The sequence below is a fragment of the Ambystoma mexicanum genome, chromosome 10 (genome assembly GCF_040938575.1).
Source record: "Ambystoma mexicanum isolate Mex_15411 chromosome 10, UKY_AmexF1_1, whole genome shotgun sequence".
Taxonomy (NCBI): Eukaryota; Metazoa; Chordata; class Amphibia; order Caudata; family Ambystomatidae; genus Ambystoma; species Ambystoma mexicanum.
Genome location: NC_090932.1, coordinates 307,409,139 through 307,429,451, shown reverse-complemented (window position 1 = coordinate 307,429,451; position 20,313 = coordinate 307,409,139). Strand labels below are relative to the sequence as shown.

The following is a 20,313-nucleotide window of genomic DNA, read 5'->3' as shown; positions in this document are numbered from 1 at the left end:
TTTTGGAAAATGGGCAAGGAGAGGAAACTGGGTGAAGATTTGCTGGGACGGTGGGTTCAGCAAAGTGTTTCATTAATAGTAGTTGCAGATTTGAAGGATGCAGTGGAGATCTCAGCGGAGAGAGAGTTTAAAGAGCTTGGAGAGATAAGGGCAAGTGATTGAGACAAAGGGCCTAATTCACGGAAGCATTTTATAATGGCAAAACCCCATTGGGAAAATTTCTGAATTTGGCCTTAAGTCTTTCACCAACTGTGGAGCAAAAGGGTCGATAGGCATGCAAGATGAGTTGGCAAAGCAAAGTATGGATGTTAATTTAACAGGACAGGTAGGGGAGAAGTAGTTGACGGTAGAAGAGGTAGGGAGAGAGGTGGTGGGCAGGAGTGTTGGGGAAGGAGAGAGGAGGGATGAGAGTTTCACACATTTTAGAGGAAAAGTTGCGAAGGAGGCAGTGGTTATTGGCTTAGGAGATGTGAGCAAAGCTTTGAGGCTAAATGATCGTTTCGAGGGTGATTGTAAAGTGAGGATGTTGATAAATAAGTACAAATAAATAAAGAATATTAGGTTTGCCAAGTAGGGGATTGGGCAGAGTCCAGTGCTCAGGTTAGGGTAGCAAGTGAATTCTTGTAGGCTAAGAGTATGGCATGTGTCCGTAATTTCAGAGGAGATCCAAGCCTGAAAACTGGGGCAAGAAGACGTGAGTATGTGATCAGAACATAGATGGTCAAATGGAGTCCTAAGTGCATAGTGAAAGTCAGAGAAAGCATGGCTAATGGAAGAGACATGAATAGGGGGTAAGAGACAGAAGAGAGGTCCTCACATCAGGGTATGGGGCAGCAAAGTTCTGCCAGACTTTCCTCTCAGTCGCAGAAGAGGGGGGATGAGGAATAGAAGGTGGAGGGAAGCAAGAAGTTGAGGGTGAGAAGAGTTGACGTGGTCAGTGATGTAAGGAGACTTGTTACAGAGGGATAGGCGGTGGGGAGAGAGTCAGGTATTGTGCAGGATGGATGAGATTGGAGATCCTGGGAGAATGAAAGTGTCATATTTGGGGGTGTCTGAGTGGAAATGGAAGGGGTAGATGAATGGCTGAGAAGAAGCAGGTGCAAGTTCTGTGTTGGGCTAGAATGTGGCGATCAGTAACCAAAAGACAATTAACAGGCCCAAAACAGCAATGTTCCTTGGTCCTGTGAGGTAACTGAAGCCCCCTGGTGAAAGGATAGTCAATGGGTGGAAGGATCCCTAAGCGTGGAAGCAGAGGTCGGTTAAAATGAGAGCTCAGCAAAGTCCTGGCTTGAACAGGGGTTTTAGTCTTCACCCCTTTCCAGCCCAGCCCCAACATGCCCAAACAGGGTGCAGCTCCTTGCTGCTGATGCCTGGGCTGGATACCCAGGGAAGACTGAATAAGGGAGGCAGTTTGTCACATGTCCCTCTTGGAGCCAATCACAGACAGTGCTCCAGAACACTTCGACACTTGCAGAGGCCTGGGTGTTGCAGGCCCAGAGAGCTTCGTTTTGTAGGTAGGCCTCTCAGTTGGTGCACAGGGGCCTCTGGCAAAGACGGATGTGATGTGGCCAAGAAAAAGAAAACATTATTGAAAACGAATATCCAGACAATTACATGTCTCTCTGGGAGTCAAACTCAGTGCTCCAAATGGCTTCCACACTTGCAGGTGTATGTGTGCTCTAGGTTCATGGAGCTAGTTTTGCAGGTAGGTCCCCCAGATGGCTCACAGGGTTCTCTGGCAAAACAGGATGTGGAGGTGGGGGAGACTGCTCCCTTCCCCACAGCCAATAGTAATTCTTGCATGTTGGCTAGAGGAGAGATATTAAACTAATTCCCTTCCATGGCTGCTATGTGTAAAGCAGGACTCTTCTACGACCATATTCATGGTATACTGGATTTATAGCATCATCAGATATGTAATTTCAGCATTAGCCATCAAAGTTAAAGTGCAAATACAATAAAGTTAAAATGAACAGTGATGTGTGCAAATAAAATATAAAATACATAGGAGTGCATTTGGAATAAAATCCAACACAAAGGTCAGATTATGTCAATACATTTAGCACAAAAACAATTAATCAAAGCAAGCATTAAAATGCACAAAAATCATGCCTGTTACAAGCAGTTAAGAAATAGGAAATTAGAGGGCTTACTAAAATATTGAATTTGTGCAAATGCTTAGGTGGGCATTAGGGTAACATTTGGGTAAATTAATGTACATGCTAAAGTGCCAATGCTCCAAGAAACCTAAATCAGCCGTCTTCATTTGATTTGTATAATTTACAATATGTTCACGCGATGTCAACCTAGGGGGCAATAGACAAACTCCTACAAATAGGAATTTACTTAAATACTATTCGCTAAAGATTTGGTTGTAATGGTCCATGCACGATAAACGTAGGAAGATACAGCGTAGGAGTTTGTAGTGTTAAATAGAAAAGCAACAGTGAAGCCAGTTTTGGAGGTCCAGAAGCCTAGAGCAGGGCTGAAGTTGGAAGTATCAAGTGAGGACTTGATTTTCCTGACCCCGGATACCAGAGCCTAGTTGTAGGATGGCTTATGGCCCTCGGAAACGAGACCCTGGTGGTTATATGATGGGAAAGCATCAAAGTCAAGAGTATTTCATCACCCTGGAAACTGTATCTCACAGGGGAGGGGATACTATACCAGAATGTTCCATACAAAAATGGCCAATATGATTCTCATTTTAGATTTTTCGAACTTATGAGATACTAGTTTTGTTTTAGCTATTTAGAAATAGGACCATAACAGAAGAGCCGATTCCCACTGTATAAGTGTCCAAAGTGCAGTTGTAAGTGCATCCCGAAATTGGAAGCACATATATGACTGGAGCAGGCAACCGCTACATTCACCCTGCCTATTGAAACCCTTCTAGGCATTTCTTTTTAGCGAGGCAGTGGTGGGTGGCTAGGCACCTTCGACGCAGAAGAGGCTCCCATTGGAGCTGTCCAGAGGCAGGATTTGTAAATGTTAGTTCATAGAGCAAACACTTGCCTCCAACATCTGTGTGCAACCTGAAGTCACAGGTCCAAATCCTGACTCACTTGGCACAACCCAACATCCTTCAGCGCTCAATCGATTGGGTAGCAATAAGCTGGATAAAAACACTATAACACCTATTTTCACAGCTCTTTACTCCCCCCATCCACCCCATATGTTGTTGCCCGGAGGTATACCGGGAAAGACTCGGGTAACCCCAGAGTGTCAATCTTCATGGTCTGTGTGACAAAATGATTGATATATAGTGGTTAAACCACCTACTCAACACTACACTGCTAAACCAGCAGTGATCCCAGTCATAAACAGCCCAGCAGGTATACCTTTGCCACGCCTTTTGGTAATGCATGTCAAGGGCAGGCTATGTCTATGAGAGTGGGAGTGCTGTCAGCTGATACTCTTGTAATACATCCAATAGTACTGTAGCAAAGGATTTCAGCAGCCATGACAATATTCAAGGCTATGTCTTTAAAAGGTAAATAAGGGGCCTTAAAAGTCACTGTGGTGCTTTAAGGCAGAGCAGGGGGACAGAGCATCACCAAACACCTTTACTTCTTGTCTTTGCTGCTCGACAGTCTTGCGATGAGCTTCTGGGCTCTTTTGTGCAGTCGCGCCAGTCGATTTGCCTTGATCCCCTAACAAGTTGATGTCTAGTTGACTTTGCGACCGGGCTCTCTGTCAACCGAGTCAGCGCTTGATCCCGCTCGAGTCTATACGTCCCAACAACTTCAGTTGGCAGTCAAATCTACTCAAAAATGATGAGTTTGCTGAGTCGAGTTGATGTTCAAGCTGGGCAAGGCAAAGGTCTAGCGGGTTGAGTTGGAATCTGAGTAGGGTTTAGGCGAATCATCTGTTGGGCCGAGCCGGCGCTCGGGGGAGGGGGGCTGAGTCAGGTGCTTCGACTGTGGTGGGCAGCATTCGAGTAGTGGTGACAATATGCATCACTTGGTCTAGTTCGCTTTGAGAGAGCTTGAATAAGCAGGTAAACAGTTGGAAATCCTTTGAGTGCTTAAAGCAGCACTGTGGGTTCTCTAACGGCTTGAAGTGAATCAAACGCGGTCAAGCCGGCTCGGAGATGTCTTGAGGTGCTAAATAGGGTTACAGTTATTTCTGGCTTACTGGGAGGCCCAATACTGGGTCTCCATGGAGAAGGGGTGTCCTTGGTTCTGCATTTCCACTACAGAAGTTCTCTATGGCCCCTGCAGAGGTCCCTTCACTTCCAGTGAGCAGGTCCTGGTTCCACTGCACAGGCAAAAAGAGAAGCCTTAGTACACAGCAGTGTCAACCCCAATGCTCCCTGGGAATGGTAAGGGGCCAGAGCTTGCTTCTGACTTGGAGCTCTAATATTCACCCCAATTAATGATGGGGAATACATATTTCAAAGTCCTCTGAGTACCAATAAATCATTCTTCTTCAGAGAGTCCAAAGACTAATCAACAAAGGCAAGGGTTTTCTTCCGATGTAAAGACAACATATTACAGAGGATTGGTCCAAAGCAAGCCTGTTGGTCAGGGGTCCATTCCAGACTGCTGTAACAAGTATCGGTGGCCTTCCGAATGGGAGGGGCACGAAGTGGAAGAGTGCCCTAGCAGAAACCAAGATGGTGGAAACTACTCCTTCAGTCTACGCCTCTCTTCTAGCTTCTCTAACTCCACCCCTTCCCATATTTGCAGATTTCAAAAAGGACTCCGGTGATCACCAATCTTCTATCAAGAGGGCTTTGTTATGAAAGTAATGTCTATTAAGGAACAGTTCCAATGGGACCTCCTGGGGAGGGCTCTTGTACCTTGGGAGGAATGCATTAGCCTTCATCGGGGGGAACAAAGGCAGATTCTGACAATCGTCCTACATGGCTGTAGTTTATGCACACAGGCTGGGCAGCTTATACACATTAGCTCTGACACAGCAGAGGACTGATCATCCAGCTGACACAAATATGATATCAAAGGTTGTTGCTTTATACCTGTGTAACTCTAACAGCCACCATTCCATAACCAAGCCATGCTTATTTGTGTAGTTTAGCATGCAACCAGGCTGACTAGGATACAATTATTATAGTTTAAATCTAGGTGCAGAAGAATAAATTGCTTTGTCGTCTAAAAGCTGTCAGAAATGTACATTTTACCTTTGAACCTGCTCTGTTTCCACCATAGGGCTGTTGGGGATGTCAGGTGATTGTATCAGTAATGGAACATGGGTGCAGTTTAATTTGGCATGGAGCATTATGAAAGGGTTCTGATTAGCAGATCCTCCTTTTAGAAAAATAATTACCTGCATCATTTTGTTCATTACAAATCAAAAAGATCTGGCTATCCCTCCCTAACCAGATGGCTTCCTGTCACAGTCTGTTCCAGCGCATGTTTATCATTTCCGATCTTGAGTACATAATGGCATTGCATCCAAAGCCCTGAGTGAATGTCCCACTCTGTCAATGGTGGGCTTGTCTCTGCACATTTTCCTCATCTCCAACCCACTGGCCAGCCAGCCTGACACAGACAAACAGAGAGACACACACACACACACACCTCAGTTAATTTGCATTTAAATGCTAAAAAGAACGTGCTGGTTGGTTATTACAGAATTCTGAAAAGATATTTCCAGGAAAATCAAAGAGCAACATCTGGCTATCAGGTCAAGCAATTACCTTTTTACTTTAAGTTCATACTTTACACCCCCTTAATGCCATGTATTTAACACTGGCTCCCTCAATTGGAGAAATTTTTAGAAGCTTTTAGATTGCACCAAATCACCAGCATAGTGTTCTCAGCGCGCCTGGGAAGTATGCATATTGGGTCCCTGTCATGCATGACCAGGCCTTAGTATGAGGATGAGGACTGAAGAGAGGCGGGGATAACAAAAAGGGTCAGAAAAACAGGTAACGTTTTTCACAAGGGTCTGGAGCTGTGATGTACCAAGGAAACAGTGCATGGGTCCACAGGCTGGCCATATGTCAGCACTTGTGGAAGGTGGTGTGTCTCTATGTGTTGTGTAAACATTTGGTGAAATGATTGGCAGTTTGCTTGTAAAAATAGTTGAGATCCAAAGCGATTGGTTGTGTAAAGGGCCCAAAGTGTGTTCAAGCCAGCCAGTAAAAAGAGGGGCTTGATCTGGATTGGGTTTAGCCCTGTACCAGATCCTATCCTTGAGAGATAGGTCCAGGCTGCCAGGCCTTGGTATGAGGGAGACCCCCCAGGATGGGTTGTACAACAGATGAATGCAATTGAATAACAATCAAGGAAGGAGGGGGTTCTCTGTAAATGAGTGCCCTACGGTAAGGCACCCAGAAGCACAGGATACAACAAATAACCCTCAATTAACCTGTGATGATTCTTTGGATCTCGTCACTTCTATAGGCCAGGCCACTACCCAAGGTCCCTCTAGGTGTGGTGGAAAGCGGTACCTCAAATGGAGAGACTCCCCTTATGGTGATAAGGACTCCCATTTTGTGACGGAACTCCCTAAATCCTTTTCCCTTGGGACTAAGTCCGTCAGAAATCTCTGATAACACTACTGTCTGTTATGGTAATGTTTCTTCAATCTTTGATCCACAAATTAATATGACCCCGACTCAGTAGAGGCAAATAAACCTGCAGAGTAATAACAGGTTGCCTAACCATAGTACTGAGAATAGTTGGCCCCAAGGAGGCATAAAGACTATCTCAACAACAGTAAAGAAGGACTTTGACTTTGCACTAGGGAGGATCCTGCCATGGAAAAAAAAGAGTGAGAAAGGACTAGGAAAGAGAGAGCAGCCTGCGTGAAGTTAGCCCCGCCCAGGAAGTTTAAACCTGGGACCGTAAAACTGCAAGAATGCTGACCCACAGTGGTGGGGACATCCATTAATGGTCGGAAAAGCACTGCAGTGGAAGCCAAACTCCTGACCGGTAGACAGTGGGAAAGAAGTCAGGGGTGGTGTGACCTCTGAGAGGTGGAGTGGGAGCAGTGGGGCTCAAGTCTCTGTGGAGCTGCAAAGATGGAGCAGGGAGCAGAGTGAAGGAAGTGCTGAAGCAACGCAAGTCATCTCATCGCCCCAAAAAGAACCGGCAACACTCTCCCAACTTGTTACATGCAATAAGAACAGTGGGACATCTGGTAGGGGTTTGGGGCAGCTCAAGAGTCAAGCGAACCTTGAGAGTAATATCCCTCATTAACGTAGTGATACCCAGAGACCAGAGAGTCAAGAGAACCTCTGGAGTAATCTCTTGTCATAGTAGTGATATGCAGAGAACCGAAAGTCTAGAGAATCCTGGAAGTAATCTACCTCATCACAGTAGTGACACCCAGAGAACTGACAGTCAATAGTGCATTGGGAGAAATCTCCCTCGTCACAGTAGTAATCCAAGTAGGTTTAAAGATGACACTAAACAACAAGAGCTGTCTGGAGGCAATCTTCAAAACGTCATAAGACAGGGAGGAATTGCTGGAACTGTAAAGCAAGCTTTCATGAGCCCTTGGGAAGAACCGAAGAGACCTTTGAGGAGTATGGCAAAGGCTACCCTAAGACAGCCCTCAAGGCTGTGAAAGGTGGGTCAGGAGATGGCAGTCATTCTCCTAACAACCCTCTTTGTTGAATCAGAAGCTAAAGCAAAGGATTGTTGGAAAAAAGGTCAATCCTGAGCTAGTTCACCAGGAGAAGGGAGTCCTTCTCCTGGTACTATTTGCATTTGGATGTTGAACCTTTTTTTAGATTAGTGTTAGGGTTAGAGTGGGGTTTTGGACAGAGGATGAACAATTTTATATGGCCAAATAGCCTGACGACGAGCACCCGAGTTGATATTGGTTTTGGCAGGCATAACCCTTTAGAGCAGAGGAGAGGTAGGTTCTTTTCTTTATTTCGTCAATAAAACTGTGTTGAAACAGGTCACCCCTTTGCCCGACTCCTCACTCCACCACAGCACAACCCCTGTGAGGCTGCTATATGTGACCTTAAGTATAGTGCCCTGAAGCACAGTTTGAGGCAATACCAATACCCCACACTCACCCATAACTGTGCAGTTGATGTGTACCCTCTGCGACCACAACAGAAATTCAACAGCACCCTCCCACTGTCCCCATGCTGATCCTCCTGAGAAAGTTATAACGTTATCAGTAATGCCCAATAAAATGGCAAATGTGCTCTCTCTCTCTCTCTCTCCCTCCCCCACGCCCACCAGGGGTTTGGCAATTCTCGCTATAAGCCTGCCCGTGAGGAGGAGGAGGAGGAGGAGGAAAGACGGTGTCCAGGCCAGAGGCTTGCGCCCCAAATGGTGATATTAATAAGGTACAGGAGGTGCAAGGGTGCCCAGGAAGAGGCCAGCTATGCGCAGACTGAGGACGTGCGCCTGCCTCTTCTCTCTGGCAATAGTAACGGAACAGGTGTCCTTGTGGAGCGCACGTTCTCTGTGGCAGGCTGAGACCTCTACGTTTTAACGAGCCGCGTAAGGAAGGGCTGAGTGGACTGACGCGCAGATGCAGAAAAGTGATCTCCCGCGTGTGATGCACAGGAGCAGAAGAGGGGAGGGCCTGTGGGGGGAAGGGGCGCCCGGGCACAGCCGGAGTAATGGCCCATTGGCAATGAACAGCTATAGATGAGTTGAGATCCTTCAGAAAGTTCAAGGTCCGCAATAGAGGCGGCGAGGGTCAACATGGCGGTGCACTGGTAGAGAAGTGGCGATGGTCCATAGAGGAGGGAAAGGCCAACTGGTCAATGGGTGAAGGTACATGCTCAGAGATTTCCAAACATCACTGACTGCGGCGCACGAGAGGCTCGCTCTGTCAAGACTATTCTTTCCAGCAGCAGAAATTGGGCACAACCCATTTATAAAGAGGTGCAGATAAAAGGGGGCAGGGGGAGTGAGAGAGAGAGAGAGAGAGAGAGAGAACGAAAGAGAGAGAGAGGCAGAGAGAGAGAGAACGAAAGAGAGAGAGAGAGAGAGAGAGAGACGTGGTGGATACAGAGAAAGCTTAAATGAGTAACAACATGGAAAAGGGGGAGGGCTGGGGGCCTGGGAAGGAAAACATGACAGAAAGAGAAGGGGAAGAATATATAGAAGGAAACAACGAGGGGGACGGAAAATGGTTCCAAATGAAAGAGAAAGCGAGGGAGAACGAGAAGAGAGAATACTGAATGAGGAAAATTCAAAAGGGAGCGCGAGGGGCGGGGGGGGTAAAGAATGGGGCAGGTGGGAGCAGCAGAATGGAAAACAAAGAGGAGACGGGCATCAAGGATCGCAAGAAATACAGGAGAGGGTAATAGGACCACGAGGATGGAGTGCACAGGAAAGAGGTGTGAGGGGATAGAGTGGGAGGTAAAGGGGACGGAAAGAGCAAAAATAGAAGGCGCAGACGGGGTGAAAAAGAACAGAAGGAGAAGTAAGAGGGACCGAAAGAGAGGGCAGATACACGAGGAGCGAGCAGAAAGGGAAACTAATAAGGAAGCGGGAACCATGGAGGAGAGTGCAGGCTGGAGGGGAATCGTGAGAAAGAGTGAGTGAGGAAAGGGGCGCAGGAGATGAGGAGGCAAGGGAAAATTACTAAAGCAAGCGCGAGCGAGAGAACGCTGGCACTCAGAGAGGTGTGAAGCGGGCACATGCCCAGGACTGGTGCCTCGCCTCGGGACAGCCTATTAATAGCCGCGCGCGCACCTCACACCTCCAAGCCCCACCCGAGACGCCTCTCTTACCCGTCCGGGGGTTCGCCTTCGTCTTCCAGCAGGGGTGGGGTTCCTGGGGGGGTCCGGGCTTCGCCGTGGTGCTCCGTGGGGGTGTGTGGGCTGTCCGGGGGCGTCTGGGGGTCGTCGGCTAGCAGAGCGGGGCTGTCCGGGGGAGAAAGGCTCTCCGGCGGGGACGGGGTGCCCCCTGGCGGGGTCCTGGGCTCGGGCAGCAGCTCCATGCCTGTTCTGCAGCACTCACCCTCGACGGGAGGAGGCGCATGCACCGCACTCCCTGGGGTTGCCACGGTAACCGAGGTAGGAAGACGGTCCCTGCGACAGAGATTCCTGCACGTGCCAGGGAGGGGGCCCCTCCCAACCAAAGAGGCCGCGAGGGGAGGCAGGGGCACCTATAGGACGGAGACAGCGGCTCTGAACCTGCGACCAGACGGTGGCAGGGTAACACGTGCAAGAGGGAAACGAGTCTCTGTGAGAGAAAGGGTGGGCGACGGCTGAGGAGGGAGGGTAGTGGATTAGATGGGAGCGAGACAGGTAAGGCGGAAGCAAAAGGAGAGCGTCGAGGCGGAAGGAGACAGCCTTAGACACGGGGAAAGGGGCGAGACATGGAAAGGGCCCGGGGAGATGAAGGTATGTAACCAGGACTGAGGGGAGAGTAAAGGAAACTGGGACTGAGGAGAGAAAGGGTGGGCGACGGCTGAGGAGGGAGGGTAGTGGATTAGATGGGAGCGAGACAGGTAAGGCGGAAGCAAAAGGAGAGGGTCGGGACGGAAGGAGACAGCCTTAGACACGGGGAAAGGGGCGAGACATGGAAAGGGCCCGGGGAGATGAAGGTATGCAACCAGGACTGAGGAGAGAGTAAAGGAAACTGGGACTGAGGAGAGAAAGGGTGGGCGACGGCTGAGGAGGGAGGGTAATGGATTAGATGGGAGCGAGACAGGTAAGGCGGAAGCAAAAGGAGAGGGTCGGGACGGCACGGCAGGAGACAGCCTTAGACACGGGGAAAGGGGAGAGACATGGAAAGGGCCCGGGGAGATCAAGGTATACAACCAGGATTGAGGAAAGAGGAAAGGAAACTTGGACTGAGGAGAGAAAGGCCAAGAGAGACAGTTCGATGCAGAGTGGGGGAAGGAAACAAAACGGGTGGTATTTGAGATGAAGGGGGTGATAGAAGCAAAAAGAAGAAAAGTGAAGCGGGAAGATGAGAATGGGAATTAAACAGTTAAAGGGGAAAGTCGGGTCAGGGCTCAGAAGGAGAAAGAGTCACTGGAGACAGTGTGGGAGGCGCGAACAAGTGCAGAACTGAGGTGAGGATAAAGACGACGATGGGTAGCGCGGGAGAAGGGGATAGCTGCAGAGGCTTCGAGATGGGAAACGGGAGAGAAAGGGGTGGGGACATGTACCCTGAACATGGGGCAAAATCGGCAGTAGACCGGCGATCGCATTAGTTTGTCGTTTGCATCGCGCCATTTGCTCGAGTTATCATCTTGACCGTGCCGCGTTGTTCTGGGCGCCCGTACGCACATTGCTATTTCTAGAGCTCAGCTAAGGGATAGAAATTAACCTCCTACCAGGACGCCGGTACTCCTGCTTGGTGCGAGCCGGGAGTAATATCTGACCCGAGCCTGTCACCTAGGCACGCGCCTGCTGCTAGAAAGGATGGTAGCGGCGACGGGCGGGGAAGAAAGTCCCACAAAATATTAGACAGAAAAGCGAGGAGTGAGAGAAGGAACCAAGGAACGCAGAGGCCAGCAGACGCACACGGAATGAGAACTACAGGGAGATACAAATGTACGTTTTAGGCCACGTCCAAATACTATAGGGTTAACGATAAAAGGAAGTGGAGTGGAGCCACTTTTTAGCTATTAATGATAGTGATGTTTTATTTATATAGCTCCTTAATCCAAAGCGCTTTACAGAGCACATATTTACATACAATATCACCCAACCGAAATTGGTACTCATTTATCGACCTCGGAAGGATGAAAGGCTGAGTTGGCCTTCCCAGGAGTCGAACCTGCGACCTGCAGATCACGCTCAGATCGCAGCAGCGAGCGCTCAACTTGCTGAGCTATCTTACAGGCTATTATTTATTTATTTTTTTATTTATTTAACATTTATAAAGCGCTCACACAGCCCGCAGGCATCGAGGCGCTGATAACCACACCTATTGGATTTGAGTACAGATAGGGAGAAATGGCGGTTATATGTGATTTCATCGCTGAGAAAAAACAGGGGGGTACTCCATATATTTTTTAACCCACTAAACACCCTTCCCAACATATTTTAGGTCTGGTGCAATTGTATATAAAAAAAAAAAACTGTCCTAGAATATTTGGGGAAAGTGTTGGATAGTGGGTTCAAAAAAATATATCGACTGCCCCCCAATGTTTTTTTCAGCGATGAAATCACTGGGTACCGAAATAGCATGTAAGGAGGGACACAAACCCTGTAGGTGGCGTTTGGTTATTTACGCACCCACTGACTCACCATGGCCATGCTAATCCTTACTGCCTTCCCACCCACTTCCTGATCATCCCCACCAAAAACACATCTGCCTGGGATCTCTTTAAGCTCCCTTTATCAAGCCTTACCATCACCTGTGTACTCGAACTGCCTGCCAGTTTTTTCAAAGCAGCATTCTGCTAGTTATTGACTTAATTGGAGCTGTAAACATGTTACTGGTGTAATACAAATGTCTCAACCAGGTCTGACTTCAGTCACTCGATTTATGCACACTAGGCGTGTCCTTCACTGAAATCATGTTAAAACCAAGCATTGGCAAAGCCAACAATTTTGGCTTGTGTATTTTAAGTATAAGGCATTTGCCAGGCACTGCTATTACATGCCCAGGTACTTGCACAATTTTGCAGATTCTACCCTTGAAGGCTAGTTAATACTGCAACAGCAGTGCCTGGCGGCAAATGCCTTTCCTAGGCCTACATAAAAGCCAAAACATTTGGCATTGCAAATGCTAAAAAGCATTCAAATCCGGATTCCTCTGGCTTATTATTTGTTTATGTTTGTTTGTTGATTTGTAGGGTGCACCGAACCCGTAGATAACTGGGCGCAACAAGTACAAGAACACTTAAAGCTTAGGTTACACAATGAAATAGATACAGTAGGGCGTCAGGAAATATACAAAGGAAGTACAGCTTAAAGGTACAGTCGGTTACATAAAGCAGATACATAGGCATATACAACAGAGTTAGGTCCAGTAGAGATCATATGTTATTGGAGCGCAGCCAGTTCAGGATATTGCGCCTAAAGCTAAGGTAGGATTGTCAGCTCCGAGAAATGGAGGTAATGCGTTCCAGGACTGGGCAGCTTTTACAGGGAAGCTATTTCCTCCAGATTTTCTTAGCTTGTATCTGGGTATCTCCAGGCAAAAGGAGTTTTTATCGCCCAGTGTAATGGTGAGGGAGTTGAAACACGCATGTAGTGTGGGGCAGGGAGGTAAAAAAGAGCTAGACATGGAGAGAAAGAGTTCACAGACAGAAACAAGAGTGAGAGGTAGAGAAATGGAGCAAGGAAGTGGTGATCCAAGTACGGGGCGAGACTGTGGGGCACAGACAAGAAGAACCGTCAAGAGGCCAACACAGAAACAAGAAACAAATGGTAAACGGGAAAGAGTCCAGAGAAGAAGGGACCACAACGGAGTGCAAAAATGTAGAAAATGCAAGAGAAATAAAAAGAGCTGTTGAAAGAGAAAAACAATCTAAGGTGGAAGGGCCAACAAGAAAATGACACACACAAAGTTCACAGACAAGAACGATGCAGAAAGAACACATGATCTAGATGGGAGGGACAAGCAAGACGGATGGATACCGAGCAGGACTATGGGAAACTGGGAAAATAAGCAGAGGCAGCAAGAGAAGCAGGGCGGCAGACACCAAAAAGAGGACTAGACGGCTTAGGGACCAAGCTCACACGGTGTGGATGAGAGACACTGGCATAACACAAAATGTGGGGCCCCCTTGTAAATCCTGCTGAGGGGCCACCCCCCACCGCCACTGGGCATGGGCAGCATGGCCCCCCCGCACTGCCAGTGGAGGGACAGATAAGGGGCCTGCTGTGAAAATAGTGTGCTGCAATGAATACAAATGAAAGGACATTTGAAAACAGAAGGGTAAAAACAGCAAATGAGCAGAGAGCCTATCGGGTGCACAGGCCAAAGAAGTGGAAAACGAACAAGAAACTAAAGCAATATATAAAAAGAAATACAAACTGAGAACTTCAGAAAGCAAAAAGGAACATGCCAATCGGCCCAGCTTTGTGTTTATATTGAAAATGCATTATATGTTGAGCACAAAGATTTATTTGATGTCTAACTGATGTAATACTGGCTCTACAAATGGCCCACTTTTAAGGGGCCGCAGAAGGATATAGCACAAAAAGCCCAACTACTCAAACTCATATACTTGCCATCTGTGATGCCAAGAAAACATTGTATGCTAGGGACAGGGCTGTTTCTTGGGGCGGGCAAACTGGGCCATGGCCCAGTTCGGGGCAGAGGGTGCAGCAAGGTCACCATGTTAAATCTGCTGGGGAGAGCAGTGAGCCTTTGCATTAACAGGCACCGGCACTTGTCCCTGCCTCCGTCTGAGTACCATGGTGCCTGCTAATGATACAGCGTATTATGCCATTGGCTGCATCATGGGTGGTAGATGGATATGGCCAGGTTTACCTGTCCTGGCCACATCCATCTGCCCACCCATGATGCGGCCAATGGCTTCATACTCTGCTCAGTTTTCAAGAAGGCTCTCACCTTCCAAATTTGCATCTCTTTGTAAAACAACTTAAATGGGCCCCACAACCTTAGACAGTGTGATTATTTCTGTAGAACACTGTCACGCCAGAATTAAGGGCAGTGGGCTTTTGCGGGACGTAAAGGCTTTTATTTGCTGGCTTAAGCAAGGGCCCGGGACTGCCTGCACGAGTAGGAGCTTGTGGGGCATGGGTGGAAGACCGAAGCAAATGGGCAAAAGAAAACTTCATGCATGGGAAAATTAGGAATTGCGATGAATGTATTTCATTAGAGCAGCTGATTAGATTCATGTTCTTGTCTGTGAGATGTTTTATGGTGATCATATAAGTGACTATGTAGGTCATTCCGAGTTAGGCGGTAAGGGGTTACTGGCACCAGTAAGGATGCCGGTGCCAGTAACCCCCTACCGCCCTATTCCGAGGTCCGTAGCGGGTCTCACCAGGAACGGCCGGTCTGACCAGCCGTTCTTAGCGGGACCCGTTAAGGGACCTTGGAGCTCATAACGGGCCTGCAATTTGCGGGCCCGTTATTAGCGCCTTCCCCATTCCCATTGAGCCCTATGGGGGCTTGAATGGGGAATGGTATTCGTCATGGGGACTTACCGGGACATTCCGACCTACGCGGACCTGTTAAGTCCCCATTCCGCCTACCCAGACCCGAGTTTGGAGGCAGCCATGGTGCCAAACTCGGAATTACCCCCTATGTCATTTGGACGCACTGGGGTTTATTTTGAAAATCATTGCTTTCTAGTATGTTAATCCAGTTGAAATAAAAAAAAGACTACAACACCCATAACGCACTGATCTGTTACATGAACACTCATGAGTGGAGAACACGTTTTCAGGTGGCATGGAATAACCTTGCCAAACTATGCCATTTACTGGGAGGCAAACAAACCTGAGTATATAGGGAGAACACACAATCGTTCCCCATCATGTTTGTTGCTGCCCTTTACATTTTTAGGAAAGGGTCTTGGAGTTTGAACAATTGAAGGTTTGAGGGCTGAGGGGATTCCTCATGAAGGGATTACTTCCTTTGTTTGGTGTTGTATGATTCAAGGATCAAGTGCGTGGGTTTGCTCTGAACAAAATGCATGTGCAAATGTAGAACACAAGCATGAGCAAAGCCAACAGTGTTGACGTGTGCCTAGTTGAAATAGTTTCTTTGTTGTTACTGTAGGCATTGAGGTCACATGACCATTTACCTTCAGAATTTACTAAGTGTTTCAATCACATGACCAAGGTATCATAATTTAATAGGTTTTGCAAGGATAGGTTAACATAAAACCTATTACAAGTATTGCCATAATACAGTAAGGTACTCACATTATCGCCAGGTACCCAGACAATTAAAACATCAACTAGCACAATGTACTAGGCATTTCAATAATGCTTGCATTGTAGTTGCATCATGCAATTATAATTTGTATAGTGCTTCATGTAGATCGGCCACGTCTAAGCTCTGTATTTATCATTGTTATTGTAAGCCACTGATGGTACTCAATTCATCACCCTCATCATGATGAAGGGCCTAGTCTGCCCAACCAGGGTTCCAAACCTGTCGGGTGCATGCAATTGTCCCGTCATGCCTTTTTCTAAACATTGCCATAAGGAGGGAGGATAGCTCAGCGGCAACGTGCTCGCCTTGGAAGCAAGACAATACGGAGCAACACAGGTTCCATCCCCGGGTCCACTCTGAGAAACCTCCGGGTATTAAGCGCGTTACAAATATCACATCATATCTTGCTTTAATCAGGTACTCCCATTACATGCCAAGATTTCCCATGATATGCTCTTGCGCTCACACCATTTAGCAGGTATTGTAATAATGTTTCTAGGTAATCAGATCATAAGTCAAGATGACTGCACAGCCTACCTAATTTTCTGGTCTTCTCCTGTAGTGCTCTGAAGTAGTTTCAAGGGTCTCTGATATAATCTCATCTAATATATCTGTTAACTGCCTCCTTCTTCAACATGCAGAACTCTTTCCTTTTATCTCTCACCCATCTTTCATTCTTCCGCCGGAGCATTTTGAACAGCCTCTGAGCAGTGCGTTCACCAACTGAAGCCAGATATGGGCTCTTGCAGGACTTTCAATTGAGAGCGAAATGGTTGGAAAAATTGATTACACAGCGGCAATAGACGCTAATGCGGCAGCACCATCTAGGCGAGTGCCCTTCAGTCAGACACTGAACATAAATATGAGATAATGAAAATGAATTCCTGTCTGTAATATTATTGTGGGCTCTATGTGATTTTCTTGAAAACAATTGGTCGAGGGAGATTTTGTAAACATTTTTTTTGTTTGGGATATTTGAACGCAAACGTAAGCTGAGGAAGAACTCCACGCACCTCCCCCTTAGATCACCCACCTTTTATTATAACAAAACCCACCCCCACATACATTTGCATTGAAAATTGTCTAAAAAAGTCTGCTGCAGCAAAAGCTCCCTATGGTTTACTGTACATGTTTACTTATACATTTATATAGAATTCAATACAATATTTCAATTGCAATGATTTTGAAGAGGGAGTACAAGTTCAGTGCGGAGTAGCAGTAGAAGAACAAGGTGGGTGGGGGCATGGAGGCCATTCTGGTGCTTCGTCCTGGACGCAATATTGTTTGTTTGTTTTATTATTTATATTGCGCACCAGACCCAGAGGTATTCGGACGCGAAAGCGTAAAGAGGGTTAAGCTTAAGTTACATAGTGGACAGGAAAATTACAGCTAAGGTTACAATGCTGTGTGCATAAAACAATAGGCAAAGCAAGTAGGTATATACATTAAGTAACAGGAATAGGTATGAGGCACATGAATATAGCACAAGCACTGAAGCAGTGTCTCGAAGCTGGACTAGCCAGGGAGATCAAGGAGGCAGGTAACTCTTCTTGAACAGCCCCAAAGCGACTGTACAAACTTGCTTCCGCCAAAAGAGGTTTCCAGACCTCCAAGGAGGGATAGAAATATCGTGGAGGTCTTCACATCGGATAAAACTGCATCGGCCTGGACGAATATCGGCGTTTATATCCTGTCCTCCACGTCCTGCTGCACCCACATGCATGCAGGCTGGTTCACCAGCTGGTGTGGTGGAGTGGCTAGGAAAGAACAATCCCTGACGCCGCGAGATTTGCGTTTTGCCAGATTTCAGTGGTGCCGACTCTGGACTTTATCAAGTACCGGGACTCCACTACCAGTGTCTTCCTCCGTGATCGGTGTCCTGTTTATGTAAAGGATTCTGCTAACCATCTGCACCTTCATCAAATGACTTACCAAAACGCCCTTCTAAAGGAAACTGTTCCTCAAGAGTGTGTGGGTCACTCCACTCTCCCCAGAGTAATCCCTGGACCCCTTACCCAATGGCCAACTACACGCCCACTACCCATGAGCCATCTCTGCTTTAGATTTTTCAGAAGACCGTTTACTTAAGGGAGGGAGGGGCAGATGGGAATGATAATCTTGTCTCAGATCTCACCTGGAAGAATGAGACCGGGCTTCTGTATTTCAAAGACAAACTCCCCCCACTGGCCGATATATGATATGATAGATTATTTATAATGTGCTTAATACCCAGAGGTTTCTAAGCAAGGACCCGGGGATCGAACCTGTGTTGCTCCATGTCGCCTTGCTTCCAAGGCCAGCACGTTGCCGCTGAGCTATCCTCCCGAGACAATGATGTAAGCTAGGGACGCCGATGCTTCTTGATTTGCCAGCTGCGTTGAACGCCCAGAAACTTTCTCCCCTCCAGATATGGGCATGTATTCGAGGCATATAAGCTTAAACTTCTGACGACAGTTAATCAAGCCATTTGGGCGAAGACTCATCAACAACATCCACTAGTCTCTATAATAAACATTGGTACACCTATGTAATAATTAACAAAAACCAGTTAAGACTCTTAGGAGTCATCATTGACTCCTTATATATACACACCCACGTGTTAAGGCTATATTCAGCTCTGCAAAGTATTTGTTTTGGCTCATAGAGGTAGTGACAACGATTACGATTTCTACAGAAAATATATGTGGGCACAGAAACATTATCTGTTTTTTTGGAGGGATAGATATTCAACAAGTTCATGACCAGTAGTATATCCTACGAGTTATCTAAATTGTTGTCACATCAAAGTGACCTACACCAGCCACGTATGCCCTCAAGAACATAATGGATTATTAGCAGCTATTAAAACATCTTTAAAAGTGTGCCTCCAACTACTTGATTTTTAAACAAACCATCATCCCTGCACACGACCCTGAATTAAAATGCTTTGATTGTCTCAATGTATTTGTTGTATTGAGGGGTGAACTCCACCTGTAACATGCAATTAATTTAATTCTGTTGCTATTTATTGTGAGGTGTCAGAAATGTGAGGCAGACAACTTTCTAAAGACTTTCCAAATGTAGCCATTTTATTAAATAAACAGGTTGGATAAACACCTCACTATCCCACCCTGACAATGATTTCCCTGCCTAAAATAAACTAAAGGAAACACTATAACAAAGGGATATCTTACCCTCACACTTAAACAACAAGCAAAGAAAAATGGAAATGTATGGCAATTCAAGTCATCAACAATATATAACGTATGACGTGATTCACAATAGGATCAATGTCTCTTGTCATGACCTGTGTGAACCTCCCTTTCCCAGATCCAAATAAGGGGTTTTTCCACAGTTCAATGGAAAACAAGGAAATAGGGTTTACCACTAAGTTCCAACATAGTTCTTAAGTTATTGGACTAAAATTTAGAATATTCTGTTGCTTCAATAAAGCTTCCTGTGAAAGTCATAAGCTCCCACTCCTCCTTGAATAAGAACTGTCGCACATTTGTAGAAACAACAAATAATTTGGTCAGGATGGTTTACCACAATTTTAGTTGCAGAAAGAACTAACTTTTCTTCAACCACCTTTCACAATTCTTCCCCAAATGTTGCAACTCAACATGTGTTGGTTTCTACTAGTACCACTCTTTAGCACTTGCACCTGATACTACCTGGCTTATTCTTTCACCAGGTACTTCTGGGCAATCCCTTCGTTCCCTACGGGTCTCCCCGTCTACTTCTGCAACAACAAGAACAGAAAAGTGCTTCAGTGGTAACTTGCAATAACAACAACTTTAATAGTCCGCTCCAGCCTCAGACTTTAGACAAATTAGGGGAAATAAAGGAACCACATTAGTACTCTTTAGGATTCCTGGGCAATTCTGCTCCTCTACCTTTGGATAATCCACTTCAGAAAGGCACCCTGTTTGCCACATTTCCTCCCCCTTTTTAATGACAGCCAAGTAGTGTTAAGGACACATTATTATTCTGCTTTTGCCTTGTCTTTGGTACTGTGAGCTTAGAGTGGCCAGAGTTTTAGATCTCTCAAGACACAAGTAGCTGATCTTACAACCTGTGTGCTTTTTACCAGTCCCCTTTGGCTTTTGGCAATATTTGCTGGATTAGTATTGCTCAGGTTTCACTCTCTCTTGGCTTGGGTATTGGTTGTACAATTCAGTTTTAAGCAAGATTCCCCCACCGGGTTGCAGTGCTGGCCACAAACTCTCAAACTGCCTTTTATAGTTTGTTTCCTTACACACCACTTTTGTTGCTTTCTGACAATTCGGTATTCAATAACACCTCTTTAGCTCATACGTAAATGAACATGCTGGCTGCAAACCCGCAGACAACAGTGGAAGACATCGGGATCACTTTCAGACCGTAAACTCACCGGGTAAGTTGCTTTCCTCTGCTCCGCTCAGTGCTCACAGGACTTCAGTGACTGTGGCTCGTCTCGGTGAACAAATCCTCTTGGTCCGCCTTTGCTGCCGCCACGTTTATTCGGAGCCTTTGCTGCTCCTAGGAGTCTCCAGTGCAACCCTGCCACCAGAGATCTCCCGGC

The 20,313-nt window shown here is 46.6% G+C and overlaps 1 protein-coding gene across 2 annotated transcripts in view; it reads right to left on the bottom strand.

Annotated features, from left to right (window-relative positions):
- The window catches only part of NGEF (neuronal guanine nucleotide exchange factor), a 1,047,721-nt gene that overhangs the window by 547,866 nt on the left and 479,542 nt on the right, over window positions 1-20,313 (bottom strand). Inside the window, exon 1 of one of the 2 annotated variants that reach the window (XM_069617895.1) lies at window positions 9,680-10,529. The exons of the other annotated variant lie outside the window; for it this stretch is intronic. Within the exon in view, the coding sequence (XP_069473996.1) occupies window positions 9,680-9,888 (209 nt within the window). The 5' untranslated portion in view covers window positions 9,889-10,529. Of the gene's footprint in view, window positions 1-9,679; window positions 10,530-20,313 lie in introns of those variants that run through there. 2 annotated transcript variants of the gene reach the window in all.